General features: G+C 33.2%; 1 protein-coding gene across 1 annotated transcript in view; it reads left to right on the forward strand.

Annotated features, from left to right (window-relative positions):
* LOC122628108 (uncharacterized protein PB18E9.04c) overlaps positions 1-15,000 on the forward strand; it is a 21,726-nt gene that overhangs the window by 5,554 nt on the left and 1,172 nt on the right. Inside the window, exons 2-14 of the mRNA XM_043810028.1 lie at positions 6,789-6,992; positions 7,286-7,348; positions 7,460-7,645; positions 7,772-7,810; positions 9,226-9,417; positions 10,040-10,134; positions 10,494-10,730; positions 11,024-11,374; positions 11,912-12,171; positions 12,758-12,936; positions 13,933-14,061; positions 14,294-14,485; positions 14,827-15,000. The exon at positions 14,827-15,000 is cut by the window's right edge and continues 1,172 nt beyond it. Of these exons, the coding sequence (XP_043665963.1) occupies positions 6,789-6,992; positions 7,286-7,348; positions 7,460-7,645; positions 7,772-7,810; positions 9,226-9,417; positions 10,040-10,134; positions 10,494-10,730; positions 11,024-11,374; positions 11,912-12,171; positions 12,758-12,936; positions 13,933-14,061; positions 14,294-14,485; positions 14,827-15,000 (2,301 nt within the window). The remainder of the gene's footprint in view (positions 1-6,788; positions 6,993-7,285; positions 7,349-7,459; positions 7,646-7,771; positions 7,811-9,225; positions 9,418-10,039; positions 10,135-10,493; positions 10,731-11,023; positions 11,375-11,911; positions 12,172-12,757; positions 12,937-13,932; positions 14,062-14,293; positions 14,486-14,826) is intronic.

Consider the following 15,000-nt stretch of genomic DNA (forward strand, 5'->3'; position numbering starts at 1 on the left):
AAAAAAAAAGAAAAGAAAAGAAAAGACGTCGTCACAAACGTGAAATTAATATCAATGTAACAAGATCATCGATTAAAGAAAACAAACAAACAAAAATAAGAAAAGAAAAAAAAAAGAAAAGAAAAAAGAAAAAATCATTTATATTTGATCAATTGACGGAAGCAGATTAGAAAGACAAAAAACAAAGAGAAGAGAAAAGGAAAGCAAGAAAAAAAAAAACAAATAAAAAAAAAAACGGGACAAATAAAAAAAGTAGAATAATTAAGAACGTTTAAAATCGAATTCTCCTTTAAAACTTAAAGGATACAAAAGACGTGCAAATTCTCTCTCTCTCTTTCTTCCTCTCTTTGCACACGATCGCCCATTAAGAAGGGACAATGTGAATTAAGTCGTGAATGCGATTCGTATAGCCTTGCAGCTTACGTATGTACGTACGAGAGAACATGGCCAAAGCGGCGCATGCATTCGGCTATGCAGAGAGCGCATAAAACGCCTAATTATTCGTTGCATGAATAATTCAGCTTACGACTTAACGTCTGGCTGAGAAGAGAAAGAGAAAGAGAGATAAAGAGATAGAGATAGAGAGAAATGGAGAGAAAAAGACAGAGAGAGAGAGAGAGGTCGAAGGCCAGAAGGAGGGAAAGAAAGAGGAAAGAGCCGAATGAAAGCTACTATTAGACGCTCCGTTACACAGGAATGGCTAAAATTAACGTCCATTCCTCTCTCTCTCTCTCTTTCTCTTTCTCTTTCTCTTTCTCTGTCTGTCTATCTGTCTCTCTCTCTCTCTCTCTCTCTCTTTCTTTTCCTCTGTCTGCCTGTCCGTCGCTCTCTCTTTCACTTTGTATGTTCTTTTAAAATTTTTTATTTTCTCTTTCTATGCCTCTGTCTTTGTTTCTTTTTGTCACTTTCTCTCTCTCTCTCTCTCTCTTTCTCCCTCAAACCATTTTTATTTCTTACCTTTTTTATATAATTTCTCTTTCTCTTTCTCTTTCTTGATCCTTTTTATTTCTATTATTTGTGTAATATCTATTATTGTATTTATATTTTTCTATATCTAACACACGCAAAGTAAGTTGTCTCTCTCTCTCTCTCTCTCTCTCTCTCTCTCTCTCTCTGTATCTCTCTCCCTTTTTCTCTCATCATAAGGGAACGAAACAACAACGAACACCCACGTGTTTCCGTGAAACTTGAAACCTGTTATATACGCGAGATACCAGGAGAAATAAAATGTAAAAACAGAAAATGGGTATAAAAAAAAAAGAGGGGAAAGAAAAATAAAAAGGACAGAGAGATAAAAGGGAGAAGGAGGGATGAAGTAAAAAAACTAAAAAAAAAAAAAATGGAAATAAAACAAGAAAATGGAAAAGAGAATGAGTGAGAGACACACACACACACACACAGAGAGAGAGAGAGAGAGAGAGAGAGAAGAATAAAAGTTTGTGTCATTTTCGATCCTTCTTCGTTCTTCGCCATAACTGTAAATTATTTTGACGTAACTCTTATCATTCCTATTCTTTTTCTTTTTTTTTCATTCTCTCTCTTTCTCTCTTTCCTTCTCACAGTAATAAAATGGAGAAACGCGATTCCCGCTGGAGAAAGAATGTTTTAATATCGAGATATGGGATATTTTAATGCGATTGATTAAAAATCTAAATCAATGTTTCCATTTATATAAATATGTATGTATATATGTATATATGTTATAAAAAAAATATATTGACACGTAAATGCTTTTCCGTATGCAACTATTTAAAAACGTAATAATAATAAATAAAGATCTCCCTCTAGAGATTAGCTTTAATAAGCTTTGCAAACGCTAATCCACTTAACAATATTTTCATTTGTATATAATAAGACAATGAGAGAGAGAGAGAGAGAGAGAGAGAGGGAGAGAGAGAGAGAGAGTTAAGTAAAATTAAAATTGATGATAATATTTTTTGATACCGTAAAAAATAAATGAAAAATATACGAATATATATATATATATATATAATTTATATAAAAATTATGTATCATATATTTCCATTAAATTTTGTTTTGGGAAATCGGTCATTGCTCATGGCAAAAATGAAATATACAAAATAAAGAGAAAAAAAAAAAAAGAAAATGCAAAACATAAATTAATTGATCGAACGAAAAGAAAAAGAAGAGTTAAAAATTGAAGAAATTTATGTAAATAGCCATAGGATAAATAATATCAAATCGTCCTGCTTTATTTGGTGGGCATTCGATCTTCGTTAAATCATGATCAAAGTGAACGGGAAAATATATTTTCCCTCTTAGAGAGAAAATATACGGAGCTAGTTTTCTCGGAATTATCGATTATCGAATCGGTAATTAACGTTACGCGCAAGTGGGCGTATATTTCCTCGTTCCATGATTCATTCAGGAGAAAAGGAGTCTCTCTCTATCTCTCTATCTGTTCACGTATGCTTGCACATAAACACACACACACACACATATCAATACACATTAATACACATACATAAATACATATTAATACACACACATATATACACACACACACATACTCATAGGCATATATATAAACATCGATCATCTCAATTCTCTGCTGCTATGCCGTTTCACGGACTCCTCCAAGTCATTGGCCAGGTGTGCAGGTGAAGTCGACGCCGCGGGTCACTCATTTATCATTGCATAAGATTCAGAACCTGTTCCGGTCCATTCATCGCCGCTCGCCTTCTATACTATATAGCACGTACATATATACACCTTCGAAAGTGATTGCCTTTCGTATGTAACGTGCAACCTCCACGTAAGGCCTCTTTTTTAACAGTGGCGTCGACCTAACTCACTTTTATCGCATTAAATGATAATATCGTCGTTTAAGAAATTAGAGGAGAAACAGAAAAAATAATAACATTCGTTGTTACTTGTTGAGTGATATATACAGGATAGTCCATTTAAGTAAGACCACTTAAATATCCGCTCGAATTGTGACAATGTAAAATATATTTCTTTACTTCAAATAAATTATATCAAAGGATCAACATACGGTAAGGATATTTTCTTTCCAAGATCATTTCTTTGTTTTAACTATATGTTCGTTAATTATATTTTTTTTTTTTGATTATATAATCCTTCGATGATTTTCATATTCAATAAAAAATATTTTTTTCTGCGTCTCAATCATAATTGTAAGAGATATTCGGGTGGCCTTATTTAAATGGATAGCACTGTAAACACACACACACACAGAGTATCGTCAATGTGTTATTAATAAAAGTGAAAAAAAAGCAGAAAGAAAAAAAATATGTATATTGAGTATTCGAACAGTATTGTTTTTATATTTGTCTAATTTATTTGATTAGAAAACGAAAAGATTTCGTAGAATGTTAATTACGGTAAAGCGCGTGCTTATCTCGACACCGTCGACGTTATAAAATATTTCGCGATAAATGGCCGGGCATTACGTAGTGACACGACTATGGTAATAGCCGTGATTTCTGCTCGAAGAGCGATTATTCAACGTGGGAGAGGTTCGTTAACCGTGGAGGTATCGCTTCGAACGATCAATGTTTTATGTTGCCGATCGGTCTATAATATAACAACGAGAGTTTGTTAATAAATAGTAATGAGAAATTGATTGGAAAATTGTCTCTGAGAAATCTGGTAAAAAAGAAATTTAACGATGGTCGATTAAAAAACAAATATATCAATGTACGATTATCATTGATCGATAGATCGTCGTTCCATTTCGATCCATTTTCGATGATATTTAATAATTATAATTATATCGAAATTTTTGTCCCGACGATTTATATATTATCATTTGAAAATTGTAGATACCGAGGAACGATAATGATTGATCGATAGATCATAGACTTATTTCGATGATTCATTTCTCATAATATTATTTAATAACATTATAAAAAATTATTTCCAATGGATGATAGCTGTATCGATGATTTATGAATTATAAATTAAAAATCAAAGATATTGAAGGATAATTATGATTGATCGATAGATCGTAAGATCTATTTCGATATATTTTCTATTATATTATTTAATATTTATACAAAAATCGTATAATTGTTAAGAAAGAATAATAGATAATTAATTGCTTTTCGATGATCTTCCGAATTTTGCAAAATAATTTTTAACGGATTTCTATATATATATATATATATATATATATATATATATATATATATATATATATACATAGAAAGTACGATATCTACTTACTACTTTGAAAAAGACAAGGTAGTAGAAAACGGTTCTTGTAAAGCTGAGCCAGCTGCTTTTGGCAAGTCGAGCCCTTCGAAGGTCAGCCCTTTTCGATCGTTTCATCCTACGCGTATCCTCCTCCCTCTCAAAAAGTTGTACCGTTATCCTTAGAACATCTCTCTCTCTCTCTCTCTCTCTCTCTCTCTCTCTCTCTCTCTCCTTCTCTTTATCCTCCACTTGATTAAGGACGCGTCATCGTCGATTCGACGTACAACGATTTATCAGTGCCAAACGTTTATTTTAAGTTACCGACAAGGGCTTCGAATACTACGAGAATTTCCGATTCTGTCGTTTCATTGTTAAGATCGAGAAATACAAAATTTTAATGAGATTTTCTAATATGTGTGTGTGTGTGTTTGTGTAATACTTTGTATGATAATGTTTTTTAACAGGAATAATAATTCGATATTAAGAGAATTATTAAGTACTTGAGTTTGATTTAATGATTATAATATTACGAAATTTATTATGAAAATATAGGTAGAAGTTATTTATACATTTATCATGTTATGTATCTGTTTCTAATATTATCATGTATTTGATACTAACTATTATATACTGTTAACTGTATAGATAATTAAAGATATATTAATTTTGACTATAAAGTTTTTCACGCGGAATAAATAATCAGATTTCGAGATGATTATTAAGTACTTTTGATTGATTTGAATATTATGAAATAAGCTATAAAAATATGAAAGGAGAAATTACTTTTAAATCAAAGCTGATTATTTATTATATATCATACATGATATATATAATTAATTACATAAATTATATATATATATATCATTAATTCTATAGATAATTAAAGATATATAATATAAATTTTGACGATAAAATGTTTTCAAGAGAAATAATAATTCGATTTCGATATAATTAAGTATTACTGTGATTGGCTGCTGGAATATTATGAAATTCGTTAGAAAAATGTTGGTAGGATATATTTTCAAAGGATGACGATTCTATACCTTCGATATACGTATTGTAACGATCGTATTACATTCAACGAAATGGCACAAAATCGATATTACAAACGTACGAAGTATCGGTTTTCGACGTTGAAATTGAAAAATATAATAATACTATCTCTAATCTGTGTACTAAAATGAAGATTTCGTTGGTTCGCACCTAGGACGATATCGGTCGATTCAAATCGAAGGAGTATCGACTTTCCAATTGAAATTTAGGAAAAAAAGAAGAAGGAAAAAGGGAAAAAGAAGGAAAAAAAGGAATAATACAAAGAAAATAATGAAAAAAGATAAACAAGAAGAAAAGAAGAGAAAAGAAAAGAAAAGAGAAGAGAAGGAAGGGAATAATTGAAAGATTAAATGAGATTGAAAAAAGAAACAACTAGAAAAAAAAAGAAATAAAAAATTAAAATAACCAAAAAAAAAATAAAAAAATAAAAAAGCAAAAGCCGATTCCTTCTTTCCTAGAAAGAAATTCAGTCGAGTTCGGTTATTAATTGAGGACGATCACGCGATATTTCCTCGCGATACGTCGACCCGTCGCGAATTTATCGTTGCGCTCTCGCTGATTTATCTGGGGGAATCCGATTTATCGGAGTGTCCCAGCAGCAGCCATGGTGTGTCCTGCATGTTGAACGTGTGTCTCTGTGTACGTACGTACGTACGTACGTACGTATGTATATATGTATGTATAGATGAATAAGAGAGAGAGAAAGAGAGAGAAATAAAGAAAGAAATAAAGACAGACAGAGATCGGTAGGATTCAAAAGCCGATTGGTCGATTTTGTCGCGGGACTTTTCGAAAGAACTAAATAGATACTAGTATGTATGTTCTAGATACTATCTAGAGAGAAAGGGATAGATAGATAGATAGATAGATAGATAGAGAGAGAGAGAGAGAGAGAGAGAGAGAGAGAGAGAGAAAAGGAGAGAAAGAAATAGGAGCAAGTTAAATCCTTCGTTCTATTTTATTGTCAGAAAGGATCGAATTCGTCGTCAATTCAATTTCGGTCGATTGCTAAATATGCACTTTTTCTTATCCTCTTTTGTCTTTCACGTTTATCTTCTTCGTTTAGAAAAAATGAGAGAAAGAGAAAGAGAAAGAGAGAGAGAAAGAGAGAGAGAGAGAGAGAGAGAGAGGAAGAGAGGGAGAAAGAAAGAGGGATATCAACGAGCTTGTTGTTCGTCGTTATTTGTTACAAAGCAAATTATCGATCCGTACGATGATATTGGACAAGCTCTCCCTTTCTCTCTCTCTCTCTCTATTTCTCTCTCTTCCTTTCTACGTATAAAAATTTATAAATTAACTCATACATTTTTTATGCGCCCGTCGAAACTATTCTCGGATCGATCCGACCACGATTGCTGTTTTCGGAGAGAATTTTCAACGATAGAGAATACATTGGACCAGTCAGAAAAGTTTTCCCATTTATAGATATATGAATGAATAAAAAAAGAGAGAGAGAGAGAGAGAGAGAGGGAGAGAAAGAGACAGAGAAAGAAAATTATGAGAATAGCTCTTTGATAATGGTCAAAAGTTAGGATTCGAAAACACATTGTTCGCAGGGTGTAGATACGATGGTCGTCGATACGAAGAGGATACGATGGTGAATACTACCGAGCCTTGCTTGCAATGTCGATGTATCGAAGGTGCACTCAGATGTCGACTAAGAGTTTGTCCACGTCTACCAAATTCTCCGCCTTCTGGTTGTCACATTCGCCAACCCGAAGAAAACGTTTGCTGTGCCGAACTGATATGCGGTGGACCACGTTAGTACGATGATCATTTCTATCCTTTAAATCTCCTTTTTTCTCTCACTCTCTCTCTTTCTGCTTTTTTTTTTTTTATATGTATGATCAAACAAGCATATAAAACAATAAAAAGTAAATCGACTTTTTATTATTGTTACAAAATCAATGTCAAAATCAGAATTAGAATCACGAATTAATTACATATAAAATCTAAAATATCATCGTGATTGTGTTAAAAAAAGAGGATATTCTTTTTTATAAAAGTATATTTTTTAATTAATATTCGATTATCTCGATGTGTGATCGTACAGGTGATACGGAGAACACGTTACGCAGAGCCAATACTGAAACGGAGGAAACATCGCTGGATGAAGGTTCTTAATTAACAGATATTTATGATAAACAAGATTGATAATTAATTATTATTTGAAGGAGGTCGATTATTAATTTTTTTTTGTTTTTTCTTTAATTTTTTCCACAAACAGGTTGTCTTCACGAAGGTGTTAGATACGGACCGGGCTCGGCTATGAAGGGATCTCGTAGATGCGAATATTGTTATTGCATTTCCGGTGCAAGGCGATGCATCCGACCAAAATGTTTGTTGCCTCTACCGGGATGCATTCCTCTTTACACCCCGCATTCTTGTTGTCCCGTTGCATACAATTGCACACGTGAGTATTTATATTTTTTATTCATCTTTTAATCTCGTAAAGAGGTTACGGGGAAAGAAAGAAAGAAAGAAAGAAAATAAATAAATAAAAATAAATTTCTTTCCTTATTTTTTTTTGTTCACGAAGATACACGAGCATCAACGTCCGCACCGCTTTTTGGTAATGGTAAGTTTGAGAAAAGAAAAAAAAAAACAAAGAAATTATTTCGTTTCTTTTCTTTTTCTTTTTCTTTTTCAAATTATTTATCGACATAATCATTTAATGAATTAAATTTAATATTTATTATTTATGAACGTTCGTTCGTTCGTTAATTCGTTCGTTTCGTTCGTTCCGGGAAAAATTATTTAGATATTCGTTTATAAGATAAATACGATATAAAATATAATTATTTAATTATAATAAATCGCATTATCGAGTATATATAATAAAATATCAAATTGTATGAAATTTATAGAAGAAACTTTTCAGAGCTTAAAACTAACGCTTAAAATCTTGAATTCCTTTCGTAAATTTATCGTTGATACCATCAAACGTGAGATACGGTTAGAAAGGAAAGAGGATAGAAAGATAATGGTGGATCGAACATTTTCCAAGGCAAATAGGAAACGTAAAGAGTATTTCGAAGTTCCCACTATCGTTCGCCGATTCCTTCGGAAATGGAAGATCTACGTCGAAGTTAATGAATAATTTAACGAGTGTAAGAACAAGAGAGACACAGAAAGAGAAATAGAGAAAGAGAGAGAGGGAGAGATAGATAGATAGAGAGATAGATAGAGAGAGAGAGAGAGAGAGAGAGAGAGAGAGAGAGAGAGAGAGAGAAAGAGAGAGAAAGAGAAAGACAAAGAAAGACAGAAAGAGAGAGAGAAAGAGAAAGAGAGTTAAGAGAAGGAAAATCAAAGTGACGATTGAGAGAAGAGAAAAGGGTTTGGTGGTATCGACGTTACACCGTATGATTTGAGATGGCCCTGGCAACCACCATCGACCACCAGCCACCAACCCTCGACCTCTGGATCCACCCCATCACTTTTCAATCATTTTCGTTTGAACGAATCAACACGAGCACTAGCTTTCCCTCGCGAATAAACGTTAAAATCGTAACCTTAACCATAGAAACTATTTCTCTGGTCCGTCAACGTTCACGTTCAAGCATACTTTAACAACCTCAAACGGGACCGTGAAAATTCGTTAGATTTCAACCCCTCTGAATCGTCGTCGCGTCGGATCTTCTCTTTGCCATGACGAACGAGACTACGACCGTTAAATTGGTAAATACCGATTCAAAGGAGTTCCTCGTTAAATCCTAACTCCCTAAACATCAAATACCGTGTTCCGAGTGGTGGATACCAAAGGGTCAGCTTCTTGTGTAAATAACGTTTAAATGTTCCTAATGAAATCGTTTCGATATAAGATAGAATATTATATAGTTATTTTTATATTAAAATTGCATCGCGATGTAAACAAGGATTGTTAAGAAAAACAAAGAAAAAGAAAAAGAAGAAGATGGAAAACAGAAAGGAAAATAAAAAGAAAATAATACATTATTATCTATAATATAAATCTATTGTATAATGATGCTTTAGGATGTCGTGTAGGAGATCGTGATTATGGGGAAGGTGAAATGGTACGTGAAATCGATTGGAAGACGCCTTGTGACAATTGTTTTTGCGCTATGGGCACCGTAAGGTGTGTTCCTTTGGCTTGTGCACCACCATTACAAGGTTGCAGCCCGATTGTCCGTGATGGACAATGTTGTCCATCTACCTACAATTGCAGTGAGTATTACGCACATATATTGTCAGGGTTGTAACGATATCACCTGCTATCTCCCCTAAACCCCCTATCCATCCGTCCTTCCATTCCTCCATCGCTCTAACAAACTCCAGCCATGATTGTGTGTATTCGGACAATAATGGGACTTCGTTAATTAATTTCATTTCATTAACTTGTAACTTTCCGTACGAATCAATCTAACAAAGAAATTTATTCGGGTCGATCGATTATTATGAATCCATCTCTCCCTTTTTCTCTCTCTCATTCGATAAATTTCGATTTTAATTTTTTTTACTCGTCACGATCGTACTTTTATATATATATATATATATATATATATATATATATATATATGTACGTACGTGTTTTATATTTTTAAGTTCGAGAAAGTATTTCAAGATCGTTCTCACGATTTCAAGATAATTTGAGAAAAAGAAAAGAGTAAAAAGAAAATAAAAAGTCCGCAGTTTTATGTAACGTTGAAAGATATAAAGGAAATAAGAGAGTGAACACAATCTAGGCCGGACGTATTGAAAAGAATCTTTGGCCCTTTCACAAGCCTGATTACCATTTATGTGTTCTACTCCGAAGTGATATAAGAAACTGACAGATTAAACGTTCAAGGCGGTAGCATTGAGGTTAAGGCCACCCAGAACTACGCTTCTTATGCTTTCATCAGCAAGGACTATGCCAAGTTTCGCAAGGAGACCAATTTCTTCGTACGTTCCATTAATCAGCTTATCTTTTGTTCCTTTTTTTTTAATTTTGTATTATTATTATTATTATTATTATTATTATTATTATTATTATTATTATTATTACTATTACTATTATTATTATTTTTTTCGTTCCTCTTTTGTATAATTAAAAAGGATGAAATTTCTTTTTTACTTTTAGTGTTTCTCTTTCTCTCTCTTTCTTTTCTCTATTTCTCTCTCTCTCTCTTTCTCTCTGTCTGTTTCGAGTTACTTTCGAGTCTCGTCGTGTAATTAACGAAAAATATCGTGCAGAAAATACTCGAAAATCCAGCCTTTGTCCGTGACATAAGACAATAAGCCACGAACGATCGATTGTCCAGCCTGTGATCGACCGTACGACGATTCCATCCGTCGAAGGACGAGGTCATCGAGTAGTGGACGAAAGGATCGATGGTAGGACGATCACTGTCGACGGTGAATCCTCTGTTACCGACGACTCGACATCCTGGCCTTCGACCTTCCCGACCGAAATAATGGACAACGAGATCCTGATCGAGACGGTGCCCTACACGAAATCGATCTTCGAACCAAGTATATCAACCACTTCGAACGACGAGGTATTCGAGATATATACTGTGTGACTCTGTGAATGTTTGTATAAATATAATATTATATAAATATATATATATATTTGTTATTTATTTATAAAGTTTATATAACATATTTGATAATAATAATAATATATATATTTTCATTGAGATGAAATATTAAATTATAAAAAAATGATTATAAGTTATTAAGCTTTTATATTATTATTATTATTATAATTTCAGATAAAATGAATTCGTTAATTAATGAAATTAGATTAATCCATTGAACTCGTTAATAAATGAAAGCTTCTCTTTTACAGATAACCACAAATACGGTACGCACGATACCGGATTCGATTTCGTTGAATAGAGACCTTAATGGAACCACCGAGTTTTCCAAGATCTATTCTACCAACGCTATTACGGAAACCTCGTTCGTTATAGCCAACGATTTACCATCAACCGAAGAGATGACGACGTCGATGTTAGAATCCACGACGTTACCTATCGACAACTTTTCGTCGAACGTCTCAAAAAATTACGATTTAAACTCGACGAGAAATGAAGATAAAGTTGATCGAAGAGACGAGAGAGAAACTACAACCGAGATTAACGATGAACTTTCAACTAAATTGGAAATTACGACCGTTATTTTGGAAAATGAAGAAAGTGTACGTATTGATTATGGATTTTATTTTATTTTATTTCCTTATTAGGTTACAACGTATAACGTTTCATTTTCAATATATAAAAGTAATAAATTTAAAAAGTCAATAAATTTAAAAAGTCAATATAACTTTCGATAGACAATAATTAGACAAGTTTAACAATTTTGATGTTAAGTCGACATAGAATGAAAATATTTGCTATAATATTATTTTAAGAGATTATTGAAAGTATTCTGGTTACTATTTCGGATTCTATTCATTTTCATTATATCTTTTCATCATTATAATATCATAATAATATCATATATAACATCATAATAGGCTTCAACTTAAACACCTAATACAAATATATATATATATATATATATATATATATATAAAATATAAACATATGTAAATAAAATCAAACAAGAACAAGTCCTTTTTTATATTACTAAAATTCGTCTCGTAAATGATTAACGTAGTAATATATTTTTACTATCCCCTCCCTAGCCTAAATACACGCCATTTTGATTGAACGTGCAAACGTTTCCATTTCAGACGACAGGAAATATCGATAAAGGACCCGTCAGCGGTTCATCGTCGACTATACTCATGCCGGATGACATCCTCGCGGTGAACGTGACAGTGAAGACGAATGTCTCGGTAGGGCATATACAGGGTGTCACGATAAATCCAATTAGATCCATCCCGCCGGATGTCGAGGCTATTCTGAACATCACTCATCGCGAGAAAGGCGAGGACTATAGCGAGTACGATTACAGTGCACCGACTTTACCTCCATCATTACCTAACGTCAGGTGTGATTTCTTTTTTTCGTGTTTTTCTTTTTTTTTTTAATCTCTTTTTTCTTTTTTCTTAACTTTTTTTTTGTTAATTACATCCATTAATAACAATTTTTTCCATCCCTCTTCGCCCCTCTTCATTCATTTCGTACAATAGATACATTTGGGATTGGGCCAAAATGTGATCTTTAAAAATCAGTCATACCTTTTCTCGATCAGCTTCGAAAGTCTCGAGAAAGAGATAACGAATTTGTAAGATCACTTAGAAACTTTTGTTCCACCCTATAGAATCTCATCGTACGTCGACGACCTATAGAATTTTCTATAGACGACCTATAGATCTTAAATGGCCTTGTTGAAAGGGTTTTTATTTTTAATACTTTTATGTTTTTCTATGAATATTCTTTTCGAATTGGAAACTTCAATCCTATATGTGTGTATATATATATATATTTATTTATATAATAATTGGAACGATGTTCTTTTTCTTTTTTTTCTTTTTTTTTTATTTTCAGATGAGAAGAGATTTTAAACGAAAATCTCGAGGAAAGAGTAAAAAGCATAAGATTTTTGTTAGAAGGATTAACGATTTCTTTTGTAGGATAATTCCGTTCGTTGCTGCGGATGCTTTGGTGAAGGACAAAGACGTTCCATCGGCCGTCACAGGATATCCTTCCGGTTCGGTAGTCGTGCCTCCTGAATTGCGGCCAACCGACACGTCTGGCTTTTACGATATTGCCACTCAGGAGAACGGGTTCAGTCCTCCTATCGAGACCGAAGGTACGCACGTCAGCCTGTTATATGACATAATTAAAGTAAATTGCCTCTGGAGATATCGCCTATCGCGCTCGAGAGAGATAGATGTATTTAAATTCTCTGAATATAATGATATAATCGACAAAAGGATCAACATTTTTATTAAACTACTGATTTCACGGCTATCCCGTGATATGTGTAGTTAATTAATTGAATATCTACAAAATTAATTAAATTAGCCGACGAAGGCTAATTATGATTTAATAATCGTTATAATTATAAATCCACCCACTTTTCCCCTCTTCGACTACCTCGACTCTCTACCCCTGCAAATAGATAACACTCTATAACTTTGAGTGCCTGATTGATAGGCAATAATTTATACGCGTGTACGTGTCTAATGAAATGTAGTCTATATACAGGGGCTGGAAAAAGAAAAAAGTTTCTTACTATTACCGATATATCGATGATGTTTCGCGGTAATAGCATTGATATGAATAATTATAGATATAGTTTTTCTATCTGTAATTATTCGTACCAATATATCATGTTTGATTTTTATTTAAATGAAAGGCAATGGGAGAGAAGAAAATTAAAAATAAAAACAAGGAGAAAGAAATGGATCAAGTCCTTTGTTGCTTGCTTTGAAGATATCGTAATTTTTCTTTTGAACGATCGTGTCAGAATTTAAATCGCTTTTCGCGCTTTTTAAAAAGGATATTAGACGAGCTCGCTAACGAAGAAAGTTGCGAAGTGGACGTTCTATTGGATGATTTACAAGGATATTTTTCCGATCCGTAACAATACTATCGATCCGCAAGAATCTCGAGAACTTTTCTTGCTGAGATTTCTTCTTTCTTCTTTTTTTTTTCTTTTTATTATTTGTCTTCAGATTTTATTGATCCCCCATTCCCCTATACTATTCTTCTAACACGAAAATTTCTCTTCTGTTATATTTCATTCGAAGAGGTGGAGGAAAAAGGGGAAGAATATTCCGAAAATTGTTAAACTTATTTCCAGGTGGCTTCGTACCAAGGGAACCACCGTATTTTGACAGTTCTTATCATTCGACGGATTTAAATTTGGAAATTGGTACAGGCGTGACCGTGGTCCCGGCACAGATTACTGGACCACATCGTAAAAACGGTGGTAAGATTATATAAATTATATGCGATATTATATTTATACATATATACATACATATATATATATATATATATGTACATATATGTTTATATATACTTATATATATATTTTTTTTCTTTTGCTGAATTTTTTTGCTGAACAAGCTCCAGAAACATTATGGTTATTAAGAGCAATTAAAAAAAGAAAAAATAATTTATAAAGATAAGCGTTATCATACGTGCCCGCTTAACTTTAGACTTGGCCAGTAATTGTCTCTTCGAAAGCCGTGAGTATCGTCACGGTGAGATCCTACCTAGTACCGGTATTTGCATAATTTGCATGTGCTATTACGGGAACGTCGTGTGCTCTGGCGAAAAGTGTCCACCGCTTAAGATTGGTTGCCAGAGGCTTAACACAGCTGAGGGATGTTGCGGAAAAATTACGTGCGGTAAGTAAATCGTGTTCGATCAAGTTTCAACGTCGTTAAAAGAAAGAAAATCTTAATATGAATTTTTCTTTTCTTTTCTTTTCTTTTTTATGGGTACGAACCAAGTTTTTTCTCTCTCTTTTACCCTCTTTCTTTTTTTTTTCTTTTTTTTTCTCTACTTCTTACGAAAATAAAGAATATGATATATCTCTGCGATATCTGTTTTCTTTCTTTTCCTTCCTTTCCTTTTTTTTTATGGATATGAAGAAGTTCTTTTTCTTCCTCTCTCTCTTTATTTCTTTTTTTCCTTCTTCTTGCAAAAATAAAGAATAAAAATATCTCTGCAATATCCGTCTTTACAGTGAATGCCGAAGAATCACCAACGGTGGTCCTGGATCGTGTAGACTCGACTGCTCCTTCTCAACGACAACCCATCGTATCTCCTGATCCCTTTCGCGACGTCATCAAAACGGAACCAGCCCCGGATTTGCCTTCTCTCATGGAAGACATGATACCTTATCTGGTCGAGCACGGTA

The sequence above is a fragment of the Vespula pensylvanica genome, chromosome 1, assembly GCF_014466175.1.
Source record: "Vespula pensylvanica isolate Volc-1 chromosome 1, ASM1446617v1, whole genome shotgun sequence".
Taxonomy (NCBI): Eukaryota; Metazoa; Arthropoda; class Insecta; order Hymenoptera; family Vespidae; genus Vespula; species Vespula pensylvanica.